Source organism: Atheta coriaria, unplaced genomic scaffold (assembly GCF_025399875.1).
Source record: "Atheta coriaria isolate IRGN ID8LTWV9N9 unplaced genomic scaffold, Caltech_Dcor_3.1 hic_scaffold_6_pilon, whole genome shotgun sequence".
In the NCBI taxonomy this organism is placed as follows: Eukaryota; Metazoa; Arthropoda; class Insecta; order Coleoptera; family Staphylinidae; genus Dalotia; species Dalotia coriaria.
In genome coordinates this window covers 6184456-6197415 of record NW_027045448.1, presented here as the reverse complement: position 1 = coordinate 6197415, position 12960 = coordinate 6184456, and the positions used below count along the sequence as shown (strand labels likewise).

The window sequence follows — 12960 nt, the reverse complement described above, 5'->3', positions numbered from 1 at the left end:
TTGCATATTAATCAGGCGAGACGGAGCGACGACGCCATGCCCGGAAGGAGAATGCTCTTCCTGCGTTGTATCCTTTTTGACATACTTTCTTCTTATATTATTTTATGATTTTTTTTCTCTTCGTAGCTCCAACAAGCCGGTTTTTGGTTAAGAAAAATTCTTTATTCCTGAAAATATGAATAAAAATGAATATGTTTGTGTTATGCAAACAACTATACATGTATTTTATTTAATTTTTAATAATGCAGTAAAAAAACAATTTATATGTGTGCTGTGGATGTTTCTTCATTGATTTCTATAACTCTAGCAATCTGATTTAAAGGAACCTCTAAATTGCTTTCTGTCACATTGTTTTTCTTTTTATTTCTCCGCCATTTTAAGATAAAGCAACCGCCAAGGAACAGCAAACACACAGTGCCAACGCCAGCAACAATTCCTATTGTAGATGCAACAGTTAGTCCATTGAGAATAACCACTACTTGCATGTTTTTAGATAAACTCTTTGTTGCCAAGTTGGCGTCTGGTGAATTGAGACGAGTCAAACATTTCCACCGCCCGCTGTCTTCTTCTTTCACATTGCTGATAATAATCCCACACTCGCCGTAATTCAATCCTTTGCCAACGTATTTATATTTTGTATAAGCTGTGGAATTCTTTTTTGGTGATACGTGATACGTGTTATCGTATGGGTCTTGAAACGCGCAGTTCACAATGGCGGAAGTTGCTTTACACATCAATTCCAGATAATTTCCTTCGTTAATTTCCACATTGGCTGTTAATGTCTTCAAATCATCGTAAAGCATGACTTGGATGATTACTATCTCGTCTTTAGCTTCCATAGGTTGAGAAAAGTGACATTTCCAATCACCTAAATCGGTTTCATTGATTGATTTTACAGTAACACTGCAGTAACCAGCGCTAAAGTTAGTTTTATTTCCGCCTGCATAGACTGTTCCATTGGGGGCTGTTAAAAAACAATCTTCGGAACTGTAGTCAACATTACAAGCAATTTTTGCAGACGCCCGGAGAGTGGTAAGAAGTATTTTATTTGTTGATTCTGTTTGGTTCTTATTTTTAATATCAACCAGAGCGAAACCACCGGAATCAGCTATGAAACACTTCCAAGAACCTTTTTCATTTGCGGCAATTGGTAGAGGAAACTCAAGTTGACATGTGAGATCTGTTAAATTTGTGCCTAAAGTTGAATATCTTTCAGTAGCACCTGCTTGTTCTGAAATGGTGAAAACTTCTCCATCCGGACGTATCATTTGACACCATGTTGTTTTAATGCTAGGCAACCAATCGGGTCTTGCACCGCTTAAATAATGACAACCCACATTACCATACCCGTTCGATTCATTGTACCAAGTCAACATTTTCCAGTCATCAAACAGCTCCAACGTCATGTAATCAATGTTCGCTGCCATGTTGTTTTTCAGACCTGTTTTACACGTCCAAGTGCCGAGATCTTGCATAGTCACATGCTCAATGTGAAGCTCGCAATGTTTTTCATGTTTAAAAACTACGCCAGATGGATTTATCAGCATGCAGATGAGGCCTGAAGCAAAATTTCCACAATCGACCGTTGCTCTCTGGCCGAGTTCAACGATTACTGTTTTGTTTTTTTCTTTCACCGTGTTATCTGTAAATAGGAAGAAAATGTGGTTTTTTTTATTTATTAAAAATGAAGGATAAGTTTATAGATATAACTTTACCAAAGATGTCCACCGAAAACGATTTATTAGCGTTGAGTTTTTCACCATTTTCATTGTAACTATATGAGAGAGTAAACAATGTTGGATCTTTTGGGGCATAATCGGTCATTGTGAAACCACAAGTTTTCCGGAATAATGGTTTAATTCGTTTCTTAATATCATCCTAAAATAATTTCTTTTTACTAAATTTTCTTTAGAATAATTTTTCAATAACTTACGTTTTTTATTTCTCCGGATATTTTTACTTTTCCGAAACTAACGTTAAAGCTACACTCTCAGTTTCATTATTTGTATTAACAAAACTAAGCGCACAATCTGTTACAATTGTATCTGCAGTATCAAAGTAGATATAATTCATTAACGTTGCTCCTTCTTGAATTAAAATAGGCGACAAAATTTTGAGATATCCTTTTGCTCCTAAATAAATAAGTTAAAAAAAATAGTAAGTTATATAATTCTTACGTACCACTGTATTTTATGGCAATAGATAAAATCACCAAACTCATAATTTGCCTTAGCATCATTGTTGTCTGAGGAGTTATTTAAAATTAAATCAGACAAATGAATAGAATCTTAAATCTATTGATAATATCTAGTTTGTGCACTCTCAAGATTAATCTCAGCACTTCACATAAATTAAAATTTAATTGCAAGTTTTTATTGTAAAAATTGCAGAATATTTGAGAAAACCTTATTTTGTATTATTTATCTTGAAAAAATTTTGTTATCAGAATTTCAGTTTAGATAAAAGTCACACTGAAATTCTTATATTTGTATTTTGGAAGAATGACCTTCGTGGAATTACCTATGGCTTTGCAGAGTAGTTATATTTAACATAGGCAACTTTATTAACATGTGACATGTCATAAAATCTGAAGTGTTTTGCTATTTTTGTCACACTAGTCACAACTTTGAATAGATTGCGTGGTCATATGAATAGATAAAACCCAAAGAAGATAATTATGGACAGAAGCAAGTATTAATTGAAACTATATTCGATTGAATGTGATAGCAAGATCTATTGGCACTTTATTTGGACTTATTAACCCTACAAAATGGTAAGTTATAATTTTTTACATTTAGCTTTTCAATAATTGTTATAAAAATTGATATTTTAGGCTCCTAAAAGAGAGGTACCTCCTGCAATCAAGAAAATACTTGATAAAGATGTTGAGATTACTAAACACTTTTATGTGCTTGCCAATAAAATCATCCCATTGGACAAATGCAAAACCTATTTTAAAGGATTAGAGGTAAATTGATTTTAAGAAACTCATCATTAATGGTTTTATTTGACTGAAAATTCTAGATTTCCTGTCATGGAATTCCTTGGTTTGCATTCTGGATTTGTTTTACTTGGCTGTTCAATGATCCTTCATTGATTCAAATGCAAATAAACATGCTGCTTGGTAGATGAGTCAGTTGGCAATTATAATTGTAATGATAGTAATAATTATTATTTTTAGGTTTAACACTGGATATTTTATTTGTTGCTTTTATCAAGGCTTACACACGACGACGTCGTCCAGCTGCAAATACTGATGATGCTTTGGGTCAAATTGGTCCAGATGTCTTCAGTTTTCCATCAGGGCATGCAAGTCGTGCAGTATTTGTCACTTTCTTTTTCATGTGGCTTCATCCGTTGTCATTGTTACTCCAGCCTTTCATTATTACTTGGTGTGCTGCTGTTTGTGTGAGCAGAGTACTCTTAAGGAGACATCATTTACTTGATGTTGTGGCTGGAATTGTACTGGGAAATTTTATTGGATTGCTGCTGGGTGTGTTATATGTCAGCGACGATACTGCAAAATGGCTTATGAATAACTTATCCGACGAGAAATTGGATGGAGGAGATTTTCATGTGTGAAGTAAGGATATTAATTGTGTTATTGAAATGTTTTTTTGGGTTATAACTATTATAAACGTAATATTTTAAATGTATTTTCATGCAAATATTTTTGGGTACAGGATAATTCGCGAAAGAAGGTCTCGAGGCTTCGTGGTTTCGTGCCTCTAACATTTTTATCCCTTGTTAGTTAAAGATTATAAATAGTCATAGGACTCCTGTTTGATAATATCGAATGAGTTTAGCACTTTGGACGACTGTTCATAGACGTCGCTAGCATGGCCATTTCAATCAAATCTGATTTAGTGAAACCAAGACAATACCCTAAAGAAACTTATGAAATAAAAAAATATACCATTATTTTGTTTTTAGATTCAAATAAGAGTTTAAAAATAATAATGTAGTAATAATAAATTTTAGAGTTTCTGCGCAAAGTCATAGGTGGCGCTAGTTATATCATTTGACCATTTATTTAAAATTATTTCCAAAAATATATAGAATTTCTCGTATTTTATAAAGTGAAAGAAATGAAAGAAATTTGAAAAAGACTAGACTACGTCTAAGATAACTGAAATTTAATCTTGAATACAATTTGTAAGGCAGCACCCTAACCACTTCGACGCCTTCGTACTTTTCGTGTTTGTCTTTTTAATTAAACGCTACACCACGTCGGAACGGTCTTTTTCTTTAATTTCTTTCCGGAAGTTTTGTTTGTGAGTCTCGGTGGTTTATTCGTTGTTTTGTGGTGCAGTTGCATTCAGTTTTCATTCAGGAATCGGCCATGAGCGGCGAGACTCGAATCACTAGGACTATGTGTTCTCGCGTGTCGGCGGCGGCGCGCTCGAAAACTCAAGTGCATGCGAAACGAGCGCATTGCACGTCGGCGGAAAGAGGTCAGGGAAAAATCAATAAAGGTACGCATACCAAGACGCGGCCGAAGACCGGGAGCGATAAGGATGCACGTCCGCGGCGTGGGCGGGTTGGAAAATGCACGCGCAGGGATGAAAACGTGCATTTCGCGTGCGAAAGAGGCAAGACGCGAGGCGCGCGCGGCGTTTCGATGCAAAATCGACAAAGAAATATATTGGACAAACTTGGAAAAGGTAAAACATTCTAAATATTGCAGATGGTAATTTACATTTTCCAAACAACTACAATTTTTATGTGTAACTTTTGTTGCATTTCAAAATTGGATAAAAAACATAACTCAAGGCATTTATCTTTTTACTGATTAATGTCTAATAATAATTTAAACATTTTAGTCACATTAACTAGCGTTTTAAGCTATTTAAATTTATAAAAATAACAAAACTATTTATTTTAATGTTTTAGTCACTCTAAGAGTTTTGGTGAGTTTGATCTGCAAGTAATCTAAATTCTATCCTGATTTGCCACACTCGGTCCGCATAGTAAGCAAAACGTTTATCGTTATAGTAGCAGAAGAGGCAAATAAAGGCATCAAAACAGTTTCATTCAGAAGCCGAGCAGGTTCTACACGTAGTCGTATATCTGGTCGCGCGTCGCTGCGGCCTACCGAAGGCATTCGTTTCCTTTTGCTCCTCCGCCATCGCGAGCACGTATCGCGCCTGCTGCCTGCTGCCTGCGTCTCGCCTGCTATCACGATCGTGTCCGTTTTGTTCGCTTTGCTTACGCGGGCTGCACCGCGATATGAACCCGGTGCTCTTCTGCTCTTGTTTTCATCGTGCGCTCGCACTTGGTCCTGGTTTCAAGTGCGAATAAACTTGACCCGCCGCAACAATGCGGCGATAAATTACACCCGCCACGCATTATGCAATTTCATTAATGAAAACGAAAACTCGCTGGGGGCCCGAAATGCCTCCCAACTTGCTCAAAATATTATATTTGAAGTACATTTGTAGGCAAGCTTTATTTTTTCTTTGGAAGAAAACTTTCAGTTACAACTTCTTGATAGTAAACACAAAATATTATTTAAAGAAACAAATTGTACATACGTCAATAATTTGTTTACAGTTGAAAAATTTATAATTTCTTTATTATTCGTTAAGAAAACTGAAATTCTAAATTTTACGATAGGGAAACAGTTTATTCTCTGGTCAGAAATGCAAAATTCAATAACCGCGATCGAAGTTTGTTTACTACCTTAGTTATTCCTGATGCCTAATGGCCATAGTTCATTGCATATCGCATATATTTATTTATATCAGCGATAGATACGTTTTCCAACGTTCGCCGCGACGAACGCTAGAATTATAAAGGCATTATATGTCGATTAACGTCTTCTAAATATCGCGTAATCACGGCGTTCCGCTCGCCTTTCCGTCTAAGTACTATTTGAGAACGAGAACTAACCTCGCCAACGTGCAACGGTACCATGTACACAGGACAATATACAGGATGTGTTTACAATCCTGTCAATCAGTCCAACACACACCAACCACACCGCCTCAACTAAATCAACCTGTATCCACTTTTATCTAATATAATTTAAACTCGCGATCGATAAAATGCGCGAATTTAGAATGTGTGCTTGCAGCGGAAATAATACTCCACTTTCAACTGCAGCCTGTAATTAAAATTATAAGACATTTATTTGCAGCACAGATAATTAGTTGAATCAAAATGCATATTTATATACATTTTTTGTTTATGTATAGCACATACAATTTCCTGTTTGGCTGCTATTTTAAGATTAATCTGTATTAAGTTATAATTAATTGTTCCGACAGTCGCTGGTGCCTAAGTATACTCGGCGTGCGTTTCTAATAGTCAGCGCAATGCGCATTGGCAATAATTAAAATGATTGCACGTACGATTCGCATTCGAGCTTTGCTTTACTTTGCAAACGCAGCGCGGCGCATCGCGATAATGTATCAATAGTATCAATAAGCAATTATCGGCATTCTTTGTGCGCCCGTGCGTCGTGGCACGCCGTTTTAATGCAATTTACACATTGATCGCGCGCGCAATCGCAATTGTAATGCGGCGTAATTGCGATTCGCGGACGCCGCGAGCGCATCCGACAAAGAATTCTAAGATGTTCTCCAGCCGGAGGAGGCAACATTTACAATTCGATCAATTAATTACAAGTAGTACATCTTGTACTTCTACATGCACTGCATGCGCTTGTACTACACACGTGTGCATTGATCACAATCAAAAAAAAAATTATTTGCCTACAAACTTTATTTAAATTTATTCTGCATACAAAATATTTGATTCTGATTAAAAATATAAACAAATTATTAAATTATATCAATATGACAAGTTACACGTGCGTCGTTTACACCGTTCACACGTTCGTTTCGCGTTTCATTCATGAACAAGAAGATGGTTTGCAGGACGGAATAGTTACACGCACCGGTAGCTGCCTAAACACGGTGTAATAGATGTGTATGCGTACGTCTGAGTGTGTGTTGGCCGCGCCCGTTTAACCGCATTTAACGACGCACGCACGTTTCTTGTGTAAAATAAAATGTACATGGCGTGCAGCAAGTCGTGCATCTTCAGCGCCATCGACATGCAACTGCTCTCCACTTGTGCTTGTTGTAAGTTTCAAGTTCAGCGATAGATAACGAGGCGCATGATGCGTGTTGGTGTGTCTTGCCGAAGAAGACACGAAGACTGAGGACGTGCCAACGTGTTGGTAATGTGCGCGCACGCCGCGAAACTAAACTTTACTAACTTTATCGTCGCTTTGCGAATAACTTCATGCGAGACAAGACTTGCAGCGATGTTTAACATCTAACATTTTTATTTTTAACATTTACACTATAGCATTGTGTGTTATTGCGGTACCTTATAGGTTAGGTATTTTTCTGTCATTATCACGTGACTGAAACTATAGCAAACATGTATAACCTATTTTGAGAAATCCAATTTGCAATCGTCTGCACCTTCTGTTTTTAATTTTCGCTTATTTTCTTATTTACTATGTATTTATACATCATCGATGCATCTTTGCGCGTCTCTTCTACGTCCGCACCGTCGATGGTTGTTATGAAGCCATCGCGCCGAGTATTTGCACAGCGGGAACGGCATCCGACTCTGTCGCTATCGATGCTAATTACCATTACTTGTTAACGAATATAATTATTAGTGCCGCGCGCTGGCTGGCGATTGCTTTATTTCTCGCCTTATTTTATCACTGCGTGCGCGTAAAATTGCATTTTACGACGATAACGACGATCAAATGGCCCGTTCCGGAAATTACCTTTGCTCTCCGGCTCATCTTCGCTGTGGATTTAATACTTCGCGCTAGTTTACCTGGCGTGGCGCTTGTTTACATTTTTACTGCACGTTTTTTTTTTTTACCTTTTTCGAAAATGATTGCATCTGTAGTCTTCTTCACATCCTTTGCACATCGCAAATGAATCGTAAAAGTGTAGCATTCTTCTCGCTCTATTAATCGCGGCCCTTCTCGCGAAGTGCAATGTGCATGTGGATGTTGATCGGCGCAGAGTAGGTATTCATTAATATAATCCGCTAACCGAACGCGAATTTTCTTTCTTGCGCGCAACTCGTGCTCGACATCACGACTCCTCAACTTCCTGCATCAAGCGTCAAACTCCCTTTCTCTGCCCGAGTGTTGAATTCGCGCAACCTTTCGTTCAGCGGACGCGAAACGTCGCAACTTCTGTGCTACTCATGCTCATGTCGACGCTAATAGACCATTGCGCCCGCAGAACCATTAAATAAACCATCGACAAACATTCACTTCGTCTATTACCTTCGAACGTACTCTGGCGGCGTCGTTGCCGCAGCCATTTTTCATTGTGCGAGCTAGTTTATTATCTCGCATTTTCGAGGTGTAAAAGTGCGACTCGTGACGAGCGCAGCGTTTAAAATTTTCGCCCAAAGAAGCGTGGCGGAATTAGACGCTAATAGAATATTATCGGACTACTATCGGCTTTAATTTGCATTAACTACACTGGGAAATTGGGAGTTAACGAAGCATGGCATTAATTTAAATCACATAAAACCGTTGAAAGGAAATTAAACTTTCGGTTAAAAGAGGGCGCAAACAAAACTACCTTTAACCTATAAAACCTTTAAACGTCGAATACAATTGAAATTTTATTGTGTAAAACAGAACAACTGTGAAATCTTCATGTAATTATCTTAAAATTTAATTTTCTCACCTGATTTGTGAGTAAATACTGAATAATTCCATTCAAATCAATTTTTTTCCTCCTATTTACTTTCTAAACAGTTGGTAACATGAGTAACACGTGGAATAAATTTATTCACGTCTGTATGCAAATAGGAAAAGTAGCTCTAGGTGTTTTCCGTTGTCCTAGGTACCTCTGCCTAGGTGAAGGTAGTGCCGTTTACTGCGCTCTCGCCGGATCGATCGGTAGCGCCGGACTTCATTGATAATTGACCATAGATAAAAGTGCCATTGACTCAAATTGCGCGCACACTGTGAGCGAACAAAAATAGTAACCACTAAGGCGCGCACGTCTTATTTACGTCGCATTTGCAATTACTCGCGAATCGGTCGCCGCCAGCATGCGCGCTTAAGTTGCGTGCGCGCGGTAAAAGAGTGCGCGCATTCAGCGGCGAATTTTTAAATTTCCGAATCGATTTTATTGCGCCGCTGCACGCTGCGTATAATCACAGCGTCATTAAAGTTTTTCAATGCTCAGCGCACTCGCAGCAGGCGCAGGACGAAAAAAAAACAAAAGTAACAAATAAATGAATGAGTTAATTATAAAGCTGTGTTGCCGGCGTCATGCGCAAAGCAGTTGCAATTAATATTCGCAAAAAATTAATCCTTTTATAGGTTGTGGTTTTTCTTTTGATTCGTCATTTGAATCCGACTTATATACAAGTTAGAGCTTAATGAATGATAGGCGATAACACTTTGCGCATCCTTTGCGATTTTTCGCGTTGTTGTTTATTGTTTATTTGTTCTAAAGATCGACAGTCAATTAAAGTCAACTTAATGTTATAATTAATACATTCATCTCTTCCCCGGTGGCCGGGGCTTTCTCAGCAGCATTAATGCAAGTGGCAGAAAACGTAGCGCAAAAACGCACCACGACGACACACACGCACCAAGAAGAGATGGCTGAGATGTGCATGCAGCTATGATGTCGGCGCGAAGAAGCTATAAATAACAAACACGTTCGTTGCGCGTCTCGTTCGCGTTTCGCGTTCGGTAATTAATGCTCCAATGTCCCGACCGCACTCATTATGCACGCTGCTTTCGGAAATTCGTCATTTATTTTAAACTTGCAAATCATTAGCAGAAAGGTTTTTATGATTCTTCAAATTTTTTTTCATGGAAATTCTATTAACTACACTTTTATACACATGTATATTAAACTTAAGTCATATTTCTTTAATTTTTGATATTACCACGTAAATTTTTTACTAAAAAATTACAAAAATGTCATAAAAAATATTTTTTGATTTTTTTTGTTTTTTGCATGTTTTGCAGCTTAAATTTTGATATCATGAAGTTTAAAATAAAACTCTAGCCGCCATAACAATAACAAAATAATCTATCGATTAGTTTTCTTGTTATTGTCGCAGGCTTCAACAGAAAACAAGAGTTATTAGCCGTGTCTCGTCTTGCCTTGTCTTAGTTATTATTCGTAAACAAATTACACTCAACGTTCGATAATTAAGTATATACATATTGATTAATCGTCGGCAAGTTAAATATTTGACAAGTGTTAAAAATTACAACCTAGTTTAGCGTAATTACTCGCATCCTTTTTGTACGCAGCCTACGCGTGTGCAGTTTTGCCCGTATATGATATGGCGTTGGCCGTTGTGTTTTTTTTTTTTCATTTTGCTCATGTCGGTGTACGCCGCGCAGTAATTAAAAGATTATTTTCGTTTGTTGGGCGAGAACAGACGAATGTGCAGTGTGCGCGCGCGGTGCAGGAGCAAAAAAGCGTCGGGGCTCCAAAGAGAAGAACTCTTTGTGTTCCGCGCGCGCAACGCGCCAGCGACGTGCCCTAGGTACGGATTTAAACCTCCTTAAAATACATTTTCGACGGCGCGGCGCGCCGCGGCGTGACGACCGAAGAGCACCGACCGGCGCGATGAAAAAATCTTCTTCGCCGACAAAAACTACTAAAAACCCGCATAAATCATGCATTTCCACGTTCGGATCGTACGGATATATGCAAGAGATAAATTAAATCACAATTCGAGCGGAAATATTTCGGTGGTGTGGAATTTACTCCCTAGAGGTCAATGCAAACAACGTTCACTGTCATTTTAGGATTCTAGGTTAGATTTTTACAAAAAAAAATTAAAAATTAAAATTTTGATTAAAAAAAACATAAAATTTAATTTACATTAATTCTAAGTCACACATAATTACTATTTTTGTTTATAAAATAATATTTTTACGCAAAGAGCAGAAAAAAATTGTATAAACGTCAATGCAATAATGTCATACCAATACCTTGATCGTAGTCTTTAATTAAATGTCTTCTGATACTTGTTAAACTTGTCGACGCGCACAAACCCGTCTTGATCTGTCCATCACGAGCATCATTTGCAGTCATTCATTAGCCATCCGCCTGCCATTCATGCCTACGTTTCGGAATTACTTCATTTTTACAATTGCAATCCACTCTCGATCTTGTATGCGCCGAGGGTAATTTTTATCATCCGCAATAGCTATTTTCTATAAAAGGCACTTACTATTAATGTATGTAGATTATGCGTACTTAAAATCTCATCTTAATAACCCCGAACGGCGATGAGATGATGCGGAGTGACCGCCTAGCGTTTGATGTGCGCGTCCACCATCCACCTGCCCCTATCTGCGCTCTGGCACTAACAAAAAAGAAAACAGGGCAGAAAAACGCGTGAGAACATTATATTTAGAGTTAAATCATTCTACGTGTCCCGAGACAAGTCGGCGTAATTACACTCTTAGTTTATTTAAGACTCTGAGAGCGCAATTTCTATAAAACTATTACTAGAGATACTTGCACTACCAGTTTGAGCACGTCATGTTAATGAAGAGATAATCACATTTTATTTTTATATTTTTGCCTCTCTAATTCCGAAAATGACATTGCCCAAGGTGCATAATTTTTTATTTCGTTGCGCGTCGGTCGTCGATCATGATCCTCAGCGACGGCGTCCGTTTCCGAAGAGTTATGCGACACATTGTGACGCCCGCCCGCGATTTACCGGCGGCGGTGGCGGCGCTACATTTATAGACACGGATTGGATACGTGAAGTTGGGCCGGATGTCGCGTCTAAAATTGTTAATGCGCTCCGCTTCCTGCCGGAGAAAAACGACCAACGACCAGAGGAGTACAACAGGCGCGCGCGTCACTTCAACACTTAATGAAATCCTGCATATTAAAAATTACAATTGAACTAAACAGAAATAAATTACCAATCAATGCGCTTGGATAAATATAACGCAATGAGCTTTGAACACAAAACGTATACAAAAAAATGTCTTCCGCTTGATTATTATAATTCCGCGCACGATGCATCGGTTTTTGCTGTGAACGGTGCTGTTCCGTTGTTTATTCCGGTCATTTCTCTGTTTACTGCGCGTAAATTATAGCAATATCCTGGCGAATGCGTGAAACCGCCATCTCTGTTTTTGGTTTTTTTGTTGCGAAATCATCAACTGTCGTTGAACCACAGAAAATTCTTCAGGAAATTAACTGCGATCATTAAACACTTCATTATTTGGCTAGATTTGTGCATCAAGATTTTAATTTAAATTTGAATTTGCATTGTTTACTTTAGTTCTCTTTTTTTGTGCAAAAACAGAACGTGCACCAGCGTTTCGCTTACAAATTAGAAGAAAAAAAAAACACGTAGACGATGCTGCGCTATTAAGAATATCCACTTGCTGTTGACGCAACCCAACATACAAACAATCTTTTTTCTTATAAGCTATAACATTGTGTGTATAAAAAGTTGGTTATGATTTTATGTATATTGGGTTGCATGTATGCGATGTTTGATCGGCTGCGATGTTTATTAACGATCTGCTTTGATTGTGGTAGCATTCGGTGTAAAGACGCTCGGCCGGCGGCTGAATGGCAAGGCTGCACTTGATTGCAGTCGGATCGGGGCGGCGGATGCACGGATTTACTCAGCGTTCGCCGCCGATGCATTCGCATTTAGACGCTCCGTTTATACCTTCGTTTTTAATTTTCCTGTGCGCGCGCGCGCACGTTCGCTTCTTTCCGAGCTTTTTCACCATCCGCAACACGTCGGTGTCCAACTGATCTATTCCACCCGAATGAATTAGCAGCTTTCGAACATCAAACCGTGTGCTCGGAAAAAACTAAATGAAGCAACGCTATAGCGCAGCCATGATGCGAGAAACAAGACCGGTACGAAAACACGACCAAAAAAAGCAACGCGCAGCGTAAAACAAAACAGGCGCAGGCAGGATGCGGCACCGGCAGATGTACT

General features: G+C 38.4%; 2 protein-coding genes across 2 annotated transcripts; one reads left to right on the top strand and one right to left on the bottom strand.

Annotated features, from left to right (window-relative positions):
- Nucleotides 1-194: 194 nt before the first annotated feature.
- LOC135794214 (uncharacterized) lies at nt 195-2025 on the bottom strand. The gene is made up of 3 exons (XM_065305417.1): nt 1934-2025; nt 1716-1878; nt 195-1642 (listed from the first exon to the last, which is right to left on the bottom strand). The coding sequence occupies exons 2-3, from the start codon at nt 1822-1824 to the stop codon at nt 261-263; spliced, it is 1491 nt and encodes a 496-aa protein (XP_065161489.1). The 5' UTR covers nt 1825-1878; nt 1934-2025; the 3' UTR covers nt 195-260.
- A 532-nt stretch (nt 2026-2557) lies between these two features.
- LOC135794215 (inactive phospholipid phosphatase 7-like) lies at nt 2558-3656 on the top strand. Its single transcript, XM_065305418.1, has 4 exons — nt 2558-2773; nt 2834-2968; nt 3025-3124; nt 3182-3656. The coding sequence occupies exons 1-4, from the start codon at nt 2771-2773 to the stop codon at nt 3580-3582; spliced, it is 639 nt and encodes a 212-aa protein (XP_065161490.1). The 5' UTR covers nt 2558-2770; the 3' UTR covers nt 3583-3656.
- The last annotated feature ends 9304 nt before the right edge of the window (nt 3657-12960 follow it).

Excerpts from the sequence above, each read along its gene's own strand:
- LOC135794215 (XM_065305418.1), top strand. Across the intron at positions 2,969-3,024 it reads CCTATTTTAAAGGATTAGAG|ATTTCCTGTCATGGAATTCC; the intron begins GTAAATTGATTT and ends TGAAAATTCTAG. Across the intron at positions 3,125-3,181 it reads GCAAATAAACATGCTGCTTG|GTTTAACACTGGATATTTTA; the intron begins GTAGATGAGTCA and ends TATTATTTTTAG.
- LOC135794214 (XM_065305417.1), bottom strand. The coding sequence starts at position 1,824 with ATGACCGATTATGCCCCAAAAGATCCAACATTGTTTACTCTCTCATAT. Across the intron at positions 1,643-1,715 it reads GTTTTCGGTGGACATCTTTG|ATAACACGGTGAAAGAAAAA; the intron begins GTAAAGTTATAT and ends TCCTATTTACAG.